General features: G+C 38.2%; 1 protein-coding gene and 1 long non-coding RNA gene across 2 annotated transcripts in view; both read right to left on the bottom strand.

The window, feature by feature from the left end:
* The window catches only part of LOC119149255, a 185,796-nt gene that overhangs the window by 34,167 nt on the left and 135,900 nt on the right, over positions 1-15,729 (bottom strand). The gene's annotated exons all lie outside the window — the stretch shown is intronic.
* MGAT4C (MGAT4 family member C) lies at positions 1,630-9,480 on the bottom strand. Its single transcript, XM_037390323.1, has 3 exons — positions 9,331-9,480; positions 4,657-4,804; positions 1,630-2,792 (listed from the first exon to the last, which is right to left on the bottom strand). The coding sequence occupies exons 1-3, from the start codon at positions 9,457-9,459 to the stop codon at positions 1,636-1,638; spliced, it is 1,434 nt and encodes a 477-aa protein (XP_037246220.1). The 5' UTR covers positions 9,460-9,480; the 3' UTR covers positions 1,630-1,635.

Here is a 15,729-nt window from a genome sequence, read left to right as displayed (position 1 = left end):
ACTTGAGATCTCAAAGGTCTTTTCCAACCTAAATGATTCTATGATATAGCCATACAGCCTCCCAGTGTGATACACTAAAAGCCCAGGAGCTGACACCAAAGTCATGAGGACTGAGGGAACTTTTCTGCTGGCTACACCCAGGCAAAATAAGCTCACAGGGAATAACCAGAGGCAGTGGGAAAGTGTCTACAAAACTGACATGATTAGAAAACTGAAGAAAAAATAAAAACTAATTTAGAAACATTATTTTAGAAACATTTTTTTTTTTTTTTCATTGAATCAGGATTCTTAATTATGCCTGTGCTCTATTGGCTAGAGATCATCCGGAAAAGACTTATGGTTGCATTCACCTCCAATTGATCAGCTTAGTACACTTTACATTTGTATCATACATGAACTGGACAGGTAAATATGGAAGGTACAACAGTCCTTAGAAAGCATGGTATAGTGTAGAGGAATGAAGGCAGTGGTTTGATTGGCATTGATAACATGCAGCTGTGGTCTTGCCTCAGCGGCAGTGGGTTGATTGATATGGACGATGTGCAGCTGTAGCTGTTCCTGTTAAGTGGTTAAATAGCCCTGAGGATTGCAGGAGAAGGGGTTAGATAGGGGAGGAGCAGTGTGGTGTGACCTCTGGAGGAAGGTGATACTGCACAGACAGTAGAATATGACCACCGGTAAAGCCTTGTTGCAGCCTACTAGTTTGTGCTGCAACAGTATAGTATTCAGCTATGTACAAATTTCTCACAGGGAGTTCTGTATATTGTGAAGGAACAGAAAATGTTGAAGCTGCAATCTGTTAAGATGCCTAAGAGAACAGTGCTGCTTTTGAGGTGCTTGGGTTTGATAGCGACATCTGTACTCAAGCAGAATGCTTGCTTACTGTGAGGCATTTTGTTCAAATAAGGAGTGTAAATTAGTCCCCTAAGTAATACAGAATTCAAGTAGTGCTTGTTTTGGTGAAAAGACCCAGGAAAAAGAACAAAGGATATTTGTTGAGACAGAGTAAGTGATGCAATTATCTATTTTTTACATAGTTGTCATGTCAGATTTATAATTTTTACATACATTCCTTTTTTGAACAGAAGCTGCAATGATTAGCCACACTATTTTCTTACAGTGCTCAGAATGAAACTGCCAGTTTCAGAACAGATTTCCTTGTCACAACTGCCTTTAAAAGAAACACATCATCAACTATTGTACAAATGCATACTAACACAGCATTTTAAATTTGTATGTGCGTAAGGTACAATCCAATTTCTTTTCACAAAATATTGGTCATAGCTTTATATCTTTTGGTAATTACAGGATGTTTTGTCTGTTTAGTTAAGAAGATCTTTCTTACAGAGAAATGATAAAAAAGGGGTTCAAGATCTGTAGAGTGGTTTGAGAACTTTTCATTTCTTAGAAAATTCAAAATTTTCAACAAATAAGTGTTTGTATATTGCCTGGCCAAACTAGTAAAAAATAAATTGCTTTGATTGTTTTGTGATTTCCCCAGTTTTCCTGTGTCTCTAGTGAAGAGTTGGAAATGTCTTTTTTTTTTTTTTCTTTTTTTTTTTTTTTCCTGGGGAATGGCACCAGATGGGACCCAGCGGATTGTATGTACTCTGTACATTCTTACGTGGCTTTGCTTTATTGATTTGGTGTTTGAGAAGTCCAGACACTAATGCTCCTAATGATCAGCCATTCTTTTTGACTTTTGGTAACAAGTATTCTCATGCAGTTAATATCAAACAGAACTTTGTGCTCTACATCAGTTATTTCAAAATTCCCATTTTTGAATTCCCCTAGTCTCAAGTAGGTAGTACATTGTCTCCCTTTTTTACTCCCTGCAATCTTTTCTCCTACTTCCAGGGCACCATGATGCAAAATGTCATTTTGCCGGTCTTCAGTTCCAGTGACAACTTTAATTTTACTGATTTTAATGGGTTTTTCAAATACAATTCCATAGAAGTCTCCAGTAGAAGGAGCTTTGCCCCAGAAGTACTCGTCAATGCTGCTGTAAGCCTTGCTTGCCTCATAGTTTTCAAATACATTCATGTTGGTGTGCAAGTTTGCAGGTGGGTTGTCAGGAATATCAAATGATTCCTCTTCAAAATCGTCATCCTTTAGCTTGTTTTCAGCTCCTTTGTAAGATGAGTAGTATCCCATGTGCTGGAACAGAGACGGCTTAAAACGTATCACCTCCTTTTGAGCTAACAGCCCACGAAAGTGGATGAGCAGCCAGTCACAAGGCATTTCCTGGTAGAACATCAACAAAAAATGGGCCAGACGTGGGAGGTCATGGGAATGGTAAAGCTTTCCAATATATCCCAGTTTGGAGAACTCCAAAGTCACCCAGTAGGATCCTTCTCGTGAGGTAATTACTTTCTTAACAGCAGTCAAAAAATTCTTTGAGCAACGAACATCATCTTCCAGCATCACATAATAGTCAGAAAGATTGGCACAAAAGTTAAGAAGGAAAGCATAATCTACATTTTGCTTGGATCGAAACTTCACACGGTCCTCTGGGTCATTGTAATTCCTCTTGAGGCCATCCAGTACAGGATAATACTCCTCAGGGACGTGAATAACCATTAATCTGCCCGCAATTATGTGATGTGCAAATTTCTGTGAAATATCCTGGACCATCCCTTCACACCAGGCTGAGTCAAAATCTGCCAGCTGCACTACCACTGCAATTTCTTTGAGTTCCTCATAACTTGACTGCTCAAATATGGACTTGATGGTCTCAAGCAAGTAGTTTCCCTTTTTCCGTTTCACAGAGGATAGCCCAATTGTAAGATACCCTGTACAAAAGACAATTCAAACAAAACCTGAGTATCTGATTTTGGAAACCATTTTGCCACCAAGCTGTCCTCCAGAGCTGTGATTGTATTACATAAACCTTTTGAATGGTGAAGATGCAAAATTTGGTATGTGCATTTAAGCTACATGCATCAAAGGGCATTTATTGCCTTTTCATGAAAGAATCATATGGTGAGCAAATACACATATAGACACTGTTGCATTAAACATTCACTTGTTAACTGCAAGGAATGGCATGTAGTAGACAAAAGCCAAATCAATATACACGTATATGCCTGGCAGCGGAAACCACATAGACAATGACAAGGCTGTAAAATCTGCTGAAAGAAAGGGGATTATGAGATATGATTCACACAATATTTTTAAAGCAAGGAACTATGAAATGCAGCACAAAAATGTGAGCTATAGATTAATTGCCAAACTTTCATCATTTTAAGCACTCTGCACTAGTTACACTTACAATTAACTTTATAGTTTTATGAATGTGTGGCTAATTTTTTCTGCATGTTCATTTTTAACTGAATTTGTCCAATTTTTCCATGCTGATAGTTCTTCTAACCCTTTTTCAGGACTCACTGAGCATTTTACAGGGAATTCCCTCTTGCAAGATGTAATTTAGATATTCTTTCAAAGTAGAAAAGAACTTACTACTGCATACCTGTGCTTGTATAAATAATTTTTATGGCTGTTACATCTTTCTAGAGAGATATGCGTATGAATTATAAGGGAAGAATTTTCATCTCTGCTGTTTTGGAGTCACTGCCATTGCGTTTTTACCAGCAGTCCAAATCATTTTTTTCAGATATTTGCTAATTTATTTCCATTTTTCTAACTCCATTTCTAAAAAAATTAAGACTATAGTTGGCAGTGCCTACTTTAGTTGAACCTACCCCAACTTTCTTGAAATATTGTAGTTTGTAAAAGGCTGCTCTGATAAAGTGGTTCAGAGTTTCCCTCAAGGCTTAAGTCTGCTGAAAATGCAGTTGTACAGTGAAGTACAACCCCCAGAAGCCATTTATGCTGCCTACAGAGCCCCAAATTTCTCATCTCTAATTTGAAAAAACTTTATAGCTTTCTATAAAGATCAACAACTCACAGACGATTTTATTTAACTTCTGTGCTTAGACTTCTGAGCCTTGTTTATGTTTGTGAAATGATTGATTTGGAACCCAAAGGACACCTGTCTAAAAGTTAGGTATGGCCATATTTCACTTCAAGATGAAAGTCTTGAACCCTGCCTGAAGTCAGAATAACTAGATAGTCCATTTACAGATGGCTGCAAGAAGAATCCTCCTTTACTATCCCAATAACAGCACAATTCACCTCCCTCAATATTACAGTAAGGGAACAAGGACATCCATCCACAGCTGCTGGACTGGCAGAACATGGGACCTGCAGGGTGTTATCTACATGATCCCAAGCATACCTTAGATTGGATTTACTGGTTATGCAGACAGAGGCTGCCAGTATGATCTCGGAGGGTGCTTACAGAGTACCACCAGCATGTACCTTGTTCCTGCTTTCTAAATCATCTCCCTGTGGCCTGGAGGGAGATCCACAAAAATATGTTCTCACAACACAGACCATCCAGGAGCTGCCTGCAGGATGGCTACAAGTCAGGCATTTGGTCAGAAGATTGCCAGGCTGTGGGGCAGTCACTTCTAGGGCTGAACTAGCAGCTGCCTGGGAACTACCTGTGGAGAGAGAGAGAACTGTCCCACTAAGTCTCTGAGATTGTCACTGCTTAACTCAGCCCCTCTTGCCTAGAAACACTACAGGGACTATATGGATTCCACCAATTTTTAAATTACCTCATTTCATAACATTCAGATTGCAGTTACTTACTTTTCCTTGGCAAAGGCGTGCCAGCTAGGTAGCGATAGGAAATGTTTATAGATCCTGAGAAATTAGACAAATCTTTAAAATTGTGAACATAGCGCTCTGGGTTGAGCTGGTGCGTGGCTGTTTCTCTGATTAATTGCTTGTCCCCTTCCTATTAGTGAGAAGAAAAGAAGAATAGGAGAGGGAGAGAGACAAAGAGAAACACATTTATGAATGCCAACTAGAGAGGAAACATGGACAGGCAGGTTTCCAAGAATAACAGTTCTCAGTGTCAGCTTTCATGAAAGCATGTAGATGTCAACCCGCTTTTTTAAAAAACACATTATTGAGTATCATACATTTTTGGTTACAGAAAATCTACCATAACCCTTCAGATTACGGTAATAGGAAAAAGAAAAAAAAATTTGGACAAAAAATCTGAAAAGGTTGCAAAAACTAAATGATTCCAAAAATGCTGTGGTATTCAAAATAGGGATAAGAAAGCATCAGTCAGCAACAGATGAGATAATTTTCATAGATGAAGAAGTGGGGGAGATTTTTGGAAAATGTTTTCAGTGATTGAAAAAAACACCAAAACTTTTGCAAAAGACGGACAAAACTAGACCCTGGCATCTGGTTCATTTTGCCATTTTTCTGAGTAGCTCCGACTCAGGTTTGTGATAAGAAGAAATGCATGTGAACATCCAGACAGGCAAAGCTTTCTCTGGATTTGGTGAACACTGTCTGATGGTATAGAAAAAAGAGGAAATTTATCACCATGCCTCCTCTTCCTGCCTCCTTCTCCTGTCTTTTTCTTACAAGAAGCTTCCCTAGCTGTAGTAAAATCACAGAAGGGAAGGAGCAGCTTCATCTGCAGTTCCCTATCTATAAGCTCAGTTTGGTCTCAGGGAAAATCTATTCCTTAGCCCTTCAGAAAAGGGGAAATATCTTACAGATTGTAGTGTCGTGAGACTGAATTTAAAGGTAGGAATGCTTATTTAATTTACATGGCTTGATTCTAGTCTGATGACAGACCAGTGTATGAATGAGTTCATTTCTTCTGCTATATACAGTATGCTAATGCACTAAAAACTTCCTCATCTGTCATTAAATGGGAACATTGTGCAGTGATAGCATTGCGGCTAACAAGAGCAACCACAGAAACAGCACTTATTTAATGTATAAATATTCAAAAATGTGTCAAAGATATATTTTACAGCACAACGAAATATTTCTGTAAACCGATGCTAGGCTCATTTTAAGGTTGTTATTTTTCTTTCATAGAAGTAGTAGATGATCCACTTCTGAGCTTAGTAAAGTTCTTTGGTGGACATCCATGGGCATCTACGTGCACTGTTACGCTCTCTTGATTTACGCTTTCTTGATTGGCAGCGTCTCTCCAGTAATTTCTTTCTAGTGCTGCCATGCTACTTTGCATTTGCTAGTAAGTTACAAGAGCAAGGGTTATGTTGATCAGATTCCAGATTAAAATGTAACTCAGTGGGCTAGGAATAGAATGCATTCCATAAAAACTGTCAAATGAAAAAAAAAAAAAAAAAAAAAAAAAAAAAAAGCTGGTCCAAAACCTTTCTTTTTTTAAAACCAGCCTTTCTTTAATGTCAAAACATCATGTGTCATTGGTTCCAGAATGGAGTACCAAAATTCTTTATTTCATAAGAAGGTTTTGGAATGGAAACCCATTCTTCTGAGGTTCTTCTACATAAAAAATTTTGAAATGTTTAGAGAATATCAGGACAAAATGTTTTGATTTTAGCAAGCCAAATATTTAAACGGGCCACAAAAATTTTCCTTTTCTATTTTCCCCCCTTTAAGAAATCCCTTTTGAAATCCCTTTTGTGGCTAACAATCCTTTTATTTTTTTTTAATTAATATTGTTGGTTTCATTCCTTTGTTGAATGAAAAGCAAAACTGAAATATGGATTTTTTTAAAAAAATTACATCTGGTTCTTCTATACCTGACTACTATGTAAAGTCCAGTGAAGCTGAAGATCCTGATTAGCTCTCTTTAGTCATCTTATTTAATTTTTTAATGACAGTTCTGACTTTCTTCTGTCAGCTAACCTCTAACTTACATTCCAGTGTTTGCTGGAGCTTGGGAGGTTCTTGTGAGTGCCATGGGATGAGGTGCCAGAAGTTCTCCATTCTTTCTAGAGACACTCTGCTCTGCTAAGGATGCTGTGTCATCTACACTAGTACTATCATTTTCTCAGTGCCCGTTATAGTGATCAGTGTTCACAGAATAGTGCAGAAGGCATGCTTCACTTACAGTTCACTTGCAACTCAGAATATGTATAAAAAAGTCACTGTCTATATTGCAATATCCGGTTACATTAATTCAGTATGTCTTCAAAATATTTGATCCAACATTGTTCACATGCTGCATCCAAAACACCTTAAACTGCTCAGCTGACACACATGCATCAGCACTGTATAGCCCCTATCAAACATACTTAAGCAATTTTCCCAGGTAGGTCCTTACTTTCCATTTCCACAGCAAATGCTCTACAGAAAACAGTGAAGGGATTGTCTAGATATGTGAGAGTCTCTGAGTGACAAGGAAAAGTTCTTGTTTCTCTTCAGATTTGCCACCATGAATTTCAGTTTGATATTCTGGCATCCTGAAAAAGGCCACTTATTTCATCTTGCATTTGGTGAAAGTGATAACAGCCCTGCATCCATCCCCTTGCACAGCCTGCTGCCCGAAACTGGGAAGAGAAATTCAGGGTCAGTTGCCTGCAGGAGACTTGTTACAAATAGAAAGTCAAGAGGGCCTTTGGGGCTCTGAGGACTTTCAGGTTCCCATTCCCTGAGGGGAACTGGTTAGCCTGCTGTCCTTGAAAGCTATTCACAAGTGTATCTCTCCTCACCACCATTGAAACTGCTCATCTTTTACCTCAGCAGAAAAAACACACCAGACTAGTTAACAGAGCAGTCAGACATGGTCAGGAAAGTTGAAAATAAAAATAAGTAAGTAAATAAAATGTCAACAGCCTAACACATTTGAAAAACACCCAATGGACCATAAAGGTAGCAAGGGATCTGGGAGAACTGTCAGGAAACTTGGCTGGGAGCTACATGAATGCAAATATGCCAGAACTGTGATGAAGAGAAGCAATGAAAGAGTGAATGTCTAAAAAAAAGGGGGGAAAAGAGCAAATTAAGAATAAGATATGGTGCTGGGGAGCTGGGAAATAGGACAGGAAAAGATTTCAAAAACAAACCAAGAGGAACACTATTAGTGGTGACAATAAAAGCACTTTCAGAAACATTTGGGGGACTTTGAAGCCATTAGTGAGTGGAGAAGCATCATCTGGGAAAATACCACTGGAAAAAAAGCCCACAATAAGGCAGGTAAAATCTGATCGCAACCAAGAAATGATGAATAAATAAAACATAGTGAAAAACCTTAGTGCAAGTACTGTTAGAGTAATCAATATATCTGTAATGGAGTAACATGCTAGAAACGTGGGTTATCTTTTCCACAGTTTAAAAAGTACTAGCATAGTCTTAATAATATTGTAAATATTTACTATATTGTTACAAGTAATAAGTAAACTATTTTAAATTACAATCACTAGCAAGTTATCTATGGTTCTCATAAATTAATGTAAGGATTTTACTGTTTGTGTATTGCACTTTTTTTCATACTATGATGTTTCTTTTCAGATCTGAGACCAGACTTCACCTTTCAGAGTATTGGAAAGCCCATACTGTCACTGTCCACATTCGATGGATCAGACAAAGGGTGGCACAGAGAATCAGATAGCCACTCAGTAGTTCAAGATCAAGAAAGAGGACAGTGTAATCATATCACAATGTTATTATAAATTCATTTTAATCATTTTACTATTTGCAAGCTCCAGTTATTAAGCTACCATGTTCTTTTCCTGGGCCCAGTCCAACTTCTGATTAATGTCTTCAGGGCTTACTTGACATTCAGCATTGGGACACCCACAGCTCACATATAAACTGTAGAGTTATGTTACCTTGTCGGTAGCTCACTTGTTGAAATTCCTAACACAAACCTCTCCATAAATCTTTTTCACAATCATAAACTTACGCTAGATATCATTTATGCCTAATTGTTAACGCTGTAGCAATGAACCCACCACTCAAATCTGAGGTACAGAAAGTGAGAAAACCACAAAATTAAAGCACTGAAAAGAAATTGTTTGTGCAAGGAGCTTAAAATGTGTGAAATTAGTGTACATTCTCTTCTGTAATTGTATTTCTATAATACTGCTTAGTATGGTATGCACAGGTGAGATTTGCAGTGTGAACTGAAAAAGGAGCTCCTAGCTCATGTGAGTATTCAGATGTAGGCAATTTTCAACATTAAAATTGAGGGAAATCCAGAAGTATGGAAAATACAGGGGGTGTTTTGACTCAAACAAATACACCTGATGAAGACATCTCCAATGTTTTGCTACATTCGTTATCTCCCATACTTCAAACGAACAGTGACATATTTACTTCTGTGACAAGGACTGTTAGGGTCCTTTTATTCCTGTGTGCAGTATGTATTAATAAGATGGTTTCATCATTAAGGACACGTTTTGAGGATACTGTTAATGGTACACTCAGGGAAAATTGCAGGAATTATGAACTTTACTGCTGAACTAGGGGGGTGTCCTGTTCTGTTGTTCCAGGATCATGTCTTCCGTCTAAGACACTTACCAAAACATAACCATCTTCAATGTACAAGTTCATGAACAGCAAGCAAATGACAAGGACTCCTAAGAATGACACTGCTGATCGTTTCCGCAAGCATCTCATTTTATCAAAATATTTCAAGCTGTGTCTCATATGAAGAAAGGCATACAGTAGTGTCACCTATGAAAGAAAACCACAGCATTACAAGAACTGCCCATCTGATAAACATAATAGTATACCATCTTACCTTCAGATGTATCAAATCCCTTCAAACACGCATAGACTATAACATTTAAGGTGGAATTAATTCCAGTTAATCATTTTCATCTTCAAGTTTAATAACAATTTTCACAATAATTTAAGCTGCTTTTTTGTTGTTGGGGGTTTTGTTTGTTTGTTTGTTTGTTTTTGTCAGTACAGAAAAAAAGTACACTTTGTCCTACCCATTTTAGGCTGGAATTATGATGTCACTGTGGCAGGAGTGCATCAGCAGTTCAGTTTCCCATGTATAATTGTCAGATCCCAACAATGGCAAGAGATGAGTTGTGTGTTGTTTCTCTGTTTACCTGTGTTTCCTTCCAAAGACAGCTCAGGCCAACAGGCAAGGAAGATGCTATTGCATGACTCAGTATTGTTGCCAGTAGGAGAGCTCTGGATTACCAGAACTGCAATGCACAAATGAGGTACCTTCCCTGCAGTGAGAAGGCAGTAGCAAGACTGTGCTACATCCCTTAGCCTTAGATCTCTGTGTGTGCTAGGATAGGAAATCTCTCACTGGATGTGTCATTTTCTCCAGAAGAAGAAAGGTGGAGATCTACCTTAGACCAGACATGTCTAAGCAGTGTATTGGGAAGCCCCTACTGCCCCAGTTAGATGAATCAGATGAAGAAGGGTAGCATAGAAGATCAGAGAGCCACTCAGTAGTTCAATTCAGGATCAAGAAAGGGGACTGTCTAGTCACATCAGAATGTTACATACCCAGTTTAGTCATCTTGCTGTTTAAAACAAGATGAATGTTGTTCTTGGCTACCAAATCATAAGCATTGACCTGTGCAGGACTACAAGTGTTTCAATAAGATCTGACCACAAACTACAGAAACAGAGTCCAGATAAGATGCCCATGCTATGAGGTATTCTTAACTAAAAAGTAGATTATAAGCTTGTTATTTATGTTCTCACTTGTTAAAGTATAAATGTATTTTGGCTATTGTCTATAACAATGTCTGATTTTTCTTTCAAATTTAATATATAGAAGTCATGTACAAATGGAGAGTTTAAAGCTAGCCTATATGAAGTAATAAAGAGCACTGCATGTGCAGGGGTTAAACCGTGCATTTAAATACCTTCAGTTTTGAAAGTTATGAACATCTAAACTGATACAAAATAGGCCAGATTAGGATTTCTGTATAAAATTCGTCATGCCATATAGAATTTTTTCTGGCCTAATAACAAAAATCCTTCCAAGTCCAAAATTCAATCTATATTTGCTTTACCAAACTGATTAAATATATCTAACAGTACAAAATATGAGCCCATTAGTCTCTAGAGAACAGGGAGGTAAATACATCAGGTATTAGGAACACAAAAGGTTTTTTTTTATTTGTGTTAAAAACTGCAAGGTTTTGTCTGTATAGATTCAAGATGAACTGCAGTAAATGGACACCAGTTGCGTACAGAATGATTTTAAAACCACTGTGTTGAGAATAAGAAAAAACTCATGCCATACAAAGAAAAGAAAAAGAATTAATAATAATAATAATAAAATATAATGATAATAATAATAATAATAATAATGATAATAATAATAATATATTTCTGTCCCTATTTATTTGAGGGTGGGCAGAAGTGCAGTGGGCTGATTATGCTTAAGCTGAAAAAGCCCAGTGTAGCTATTTTTTAAGTTACAGCATAATTTCCTTTTTCTTAATATCTGATGAAAACAAACATCAGGAAAGAGTTGTCAGGGCCATGAATTTCCAAACTCTTGTCCCCCAGCCTGGGACAGCACAGTGGTTGCTGTGTGTCCATGAATTCCAGCAGGCTGTTGTGGAAATGAAGGATTGCCCCTGTTTTAGCAAAGAGTATGTTACACACAGAGTTTGGGTTTCGTTTTATCTGGGTGGTTTTTTGCTTCCCTACCCCCAACCCCACCCCACCCCTTTATTTTCCCCTGTTTTTCTCCCAGTATCTACTGATTTTCAAAGCAATACACTCTTTTAAAAAACTTATCAGAGGATTACTGGCTGGATTAAATACTGACACTTCTCAGATAACAGCACGAACTAGCCTGACTGTTGCAAATCCAAGCAGTCTGGGTCACAGTGCTTGCAGCCACTGGCAGCTTCAGCTGTAGGGGTGCACGACAGTTGCGCATATTGAATTTTTTCTTTGGAAAACTTGTGAATAAATAAATGTTTTTTCAGTCACAGGATGACTGTATGTGCCATATTTGCTGATGGGACCGTGGTATTACACCGTTCCCTTGTCTTTGCTCTGAGCAGCCTGACTGAAGTCCTTAAGGGTGAGGAAGAGGATTTACAGCTATATTTGCTGGTCTTATGATATTAGTTTTTCCCCATTGCAGCTTCCATTAGATCGTTACTATGTGGGGTTAGGAATAACAGTTGAGGGAATTAGGCAGGTGACACTGGAGGCACGTAGGACTGTCACTGCTGAAGCTGATGTACAGAAAGAGAAGAGCCCGGTACGGCCACCGCGCGGAGGAAGGCGCGGTTCTTGCGTTGGTTTCACACGGAGTTACTGACAACATTCCTGTTTTACAAATAGCGTCCGTGACACAGTTTAAAGCAAAACACCATTCCAGTGGGGTTTCTTTGTTCATAAGACCTGTTGGTAGGTTCGTATCAAGTGAGGGCATGGACAGGCAGGACTGCCCAGCCCGGGTGCCCCCGTCACGGACCCCGCGCCGCGGAGGCGGCACTGGCGCACGGCGAGCACCAGGTGGCGCTGCGGACGCGCACTTGCCACCGCCAACCTGCTCCCAAACCTATTCCCTCCAACCAGCTTGTCTGAAGGTGGTATTTAACGTAATTATACTGTAAGCCTTTAGCTAAAACCGAGCACAGGCCGATACATATATGCATACAGAGTTCCCTACATCTTCCTAGAACTGCTGCTTCCTGCGGCTCCGTTTCCAAACTGTAACATTGCATTGCAGAACACCATGCAAGTGAATTTTGGAAGGAAAAGAAGGTAAATTTTACCTTTCTTGCAGATGATGTTGGTCACCTTTTGAAAAATAGGCTCAGAACTTCCCACAGTGAGACCCCTGATATTCTTTAAGATCATTTGAGCAAAATATTTCCCATTACTCAAAACTAAGACTTCGCTATTGAAAGAAAGCCTGCCACTCATAGTTCAATTCTGAAGTCACAGCTTAGCTTCAAGATTTTATGCCTTCCTTATTCATGGGCAATTAAGTAGCTATCAGGATGGTATAAATGCAATTTGTTTCATAAAGCTGGAAATAAGCAGTTAAATGTAAGAATTAATAAACACGCATGAATTATGGATCTTCCTTTATAAATGAGATGTATTTTTTTCCTCAGTCTCTTCAGAGAGAACTCTTGAGACCCCAGATCCCTATGCACATGTGTGTTCCTATTACATACACATGTGCAGTTTTACATAGTAATATGAAACTATAATTCTTTTGACTTTCTAAAATGTTACAGCAATGAAAAGACAGTGAGCTAAAAAAATATGCAATGACATACCTTTACAGAGTGAAGAAGCTGTTCTTTATAGGATCTGCAAAGGTGTGAAAGCTGTGTAAAGGCCAAGACTGATTTTCACATGATACTGTGATGTTTTCTCTTGCAGAATTTTCAACACAGAAGAATTTTACAAATTGTTTTAAAAAACAAATCCCAAGTGTCTTTCCTGTAAGAATCTGTTCTCAATAAGCCAAGTCATTAAAACCAAAAAATGAAGTTAAAATATTTAAATCTAAAGCTGTTAAATTTTTTAAACATATTTCAACTTTGATGTCAATATAGCTGTTCCCAAAAGGAAAAAAAATGAGACAAAGCAAGTTTATTTTCTTGTTTTCCTCTTGTCAGAAGAAAAGATTTTTTTTTGCCAGCCCTGCAATAATCTCTCCAGACCACATATGTGCACACTTACTGTGGTAAACCATTTCATATTCAATCCACTCTAATTCTTCATCACTTTCTGACAATACTAGGGATTTGTGCTTTGTCCTGCTTTCAGAGATTGTTGTTTACTTTCCTGATCTCTTTCCTCCTCAAACAGACACACGAAAAGGCTCTGTTGTGTTCCTTCACCCTTAAGTATGCCAACTTAAGTTAATGACTTAGCCTTATCTAACCAATACAGTGAGTCTGCTTGTATATACAGATGCACAGAGATGGAGCAACAAGGTCATCTTTGTATTATATTTTAGTCTGCTTGAGTGCTGTGCCTCAGCAGCTCAAGAAAAGTTGCTTATTTGCAGAGGAACTGATGGCTGTCAGAAGTGGCAACTGCATTACTTTTATACTATAATATTTCCAAATCAGGCACGTAGCTTTACCTGTTACTGCAGAGTGTGTATTCCAGGAGGTACAGTAGAGCAGATCCATTACCACATTTATTATATGAACAAAATCCATAGATAACACACGAAAACCCATGACTGGATTATTAAGCCCCTTGTGAACTTTATTGCAGTCCCTGATTTCACTAAGACACTTAGAAGCAAGTACTTAATTCCTCAGCCTTGTGACATACCATTCCACCATTGTGTAAATGAATTGCTTTACTTGCAGTTCTTAATGCTTGTCCAGTTTGTTTTTCAGGTTTTCTTTTTGGAAGGCTGCACATGATGCCTCAAGGATTGTGGTCAGCCCTCTTTACAAAGTGGCAAAGGAAACACTTTCAAGAAAAAAAAAAAGGAGAAAAAAAAGAAAAAAGAAAAGGAAATGTTTTACATGGTTATTACTAGATTTTGTAGGTACCATGTTCTTCTCATACAAGATGAAAAAAACAAACCCTAGGTTGTGATATACGTTTGAGCTTTGGTTGGTAATGAACTGGAGAATTATAACGGATAGGCTATTCCATGGGGTTCAGATAGACTCCCAGCAAGATTCACTGTCTGTCTTACTGAAAGCCTGAAAGAACATATAAAATGTTTAAGGCTGACAGGCAGGATGTTTGCTGTCACTGGCAGCAGAGAAGTGAAAACTGGTCTGAGGGAAAGGAAGGTTTGACTCAGAATGAGGCTAACAAATCCAGAGGGTAGAGCTCAGGTTTTAAACTGGCCATAAGTACATTTTTTGGACAGCTTACCATTGTGTAGCTCCACATGCTCAAAACAAATGGTTTAAAGATTATCATGTCTTCTGGAATTTATATTCTAGGTACAGGAGATTAAAAAAGAGGGATATAAGTAGGCAGATTACTCAAAATTAACATTGAGAAAAGGATGAGCAAAATTAGTGGATTTTAAAACAGGATTTGAAAGGCATATTGGTCCTTGATCCACAGGAAGTGAGAGATTGTTTCAAACATTGACGTAGCATACAGATATATGCAGACCCCAACAGTTTGGGAACAGGCATGAGAATGCTTTAGCTGAGGCAAGTTACCAAACAATACAGAAAAGTAAAGAGCTTAAATCTGATGGGGGTATTGGAGGATGAAGTGTCTTTCCTGTCTGACAGCTTCAGAGTGACATAAAAATGGAGCCACAAAACTTACTTTGGCCATAGTGCTCTGAGCAAAATGTAATGGCTTTCTTCTGGCATGGAGGAGTCAAGTCTAATCAAGGGGAAGAGATGACTAAGAAGTGTGAAGATGTATTGACTTAGACAGTGAAGCACTATCTAATCCATCACTGGATGGATGGCTGTGTATACCACTGGATATATTTTATCAAGTAAGTTGTAGTGTAAAAGATGGGGTTTAGAAAAATGATATAGACAATGAGTTAATGGCATGTGGAAAAAGCCTGGAAGGCAAGAAAAAAATGACAAAGAAATTTGAAATAGTCCTGAAGTTCTGCTCCACAGATAGAAAGAAGAGGGGAAAATAAAACAGCATGGATGCAAAGAGGGAAAAGACAGCTCACTGTAACATTCAGAGAATGTGAGATTAGAAGCTTTTAGAGATACAGGAGTGGGGGGTTTAGGCTGCATCAGAACTACAGGCAGAAATCTTTGAGCATTGAAAATAGCACTGGGCACTGTTCAGAGGAAAGAATTTCTAGGAAAATGAGGATAAAGACTGAGTTAAATAGATATTTAGTAGATTTTATCCATTGACTCATCAATAAATGAAAGGAAGACATGGATACAAGCACTGATAGATTTAACAGGAAGCTAAAACTTTTATGGTCAATTATCATACAGTACATGTCTATAGGATGTGAGTACAGGGACTACCACATACTACATGCTG

This window comes from Falco rusticolus, chromosome 5 (genome assembly GCF_015220075.1).
Source record: "Falco rusticolus isolate bFalRus1 chromosome 5, bFalRus1.pri, whole genome shotgun sequence".
Classification (NCBI taxonomy): Eukaryota; Metazoa; Chordata; class Aves; order Falconiformes; family Falconidae; genus Falco; species Falco rusticolus.
This window is presented reverse-complemented; position numbering and strand designations above follow the sequence as displayed.

Excerpts from the sequence above, each read along its gene's own strand:
- MGAT4C (XM_037390323.1), bottom strand. The coding sequence starts at position 9,459 with ATGAGACACAGCTTGAAATATTTTGATAAAATGAGATGCTTGCGGAAA. Across the intron at positions 4,805-9,330 it reads TTGAAGATGGTTATGTTTTG|GAAGGGGACAAGCAATTAAT; the intron begins GTAAGTGTCTTA and ends TCTCACTAATAG. Across the intron at positions 2,793-4,656 it reads CACGCCTTTGCCAAGGAAAA|GGTATCTTACAATTGGGCTA; the intron begins GTAAGTAACTGC and ends TCTTTTGTACAG.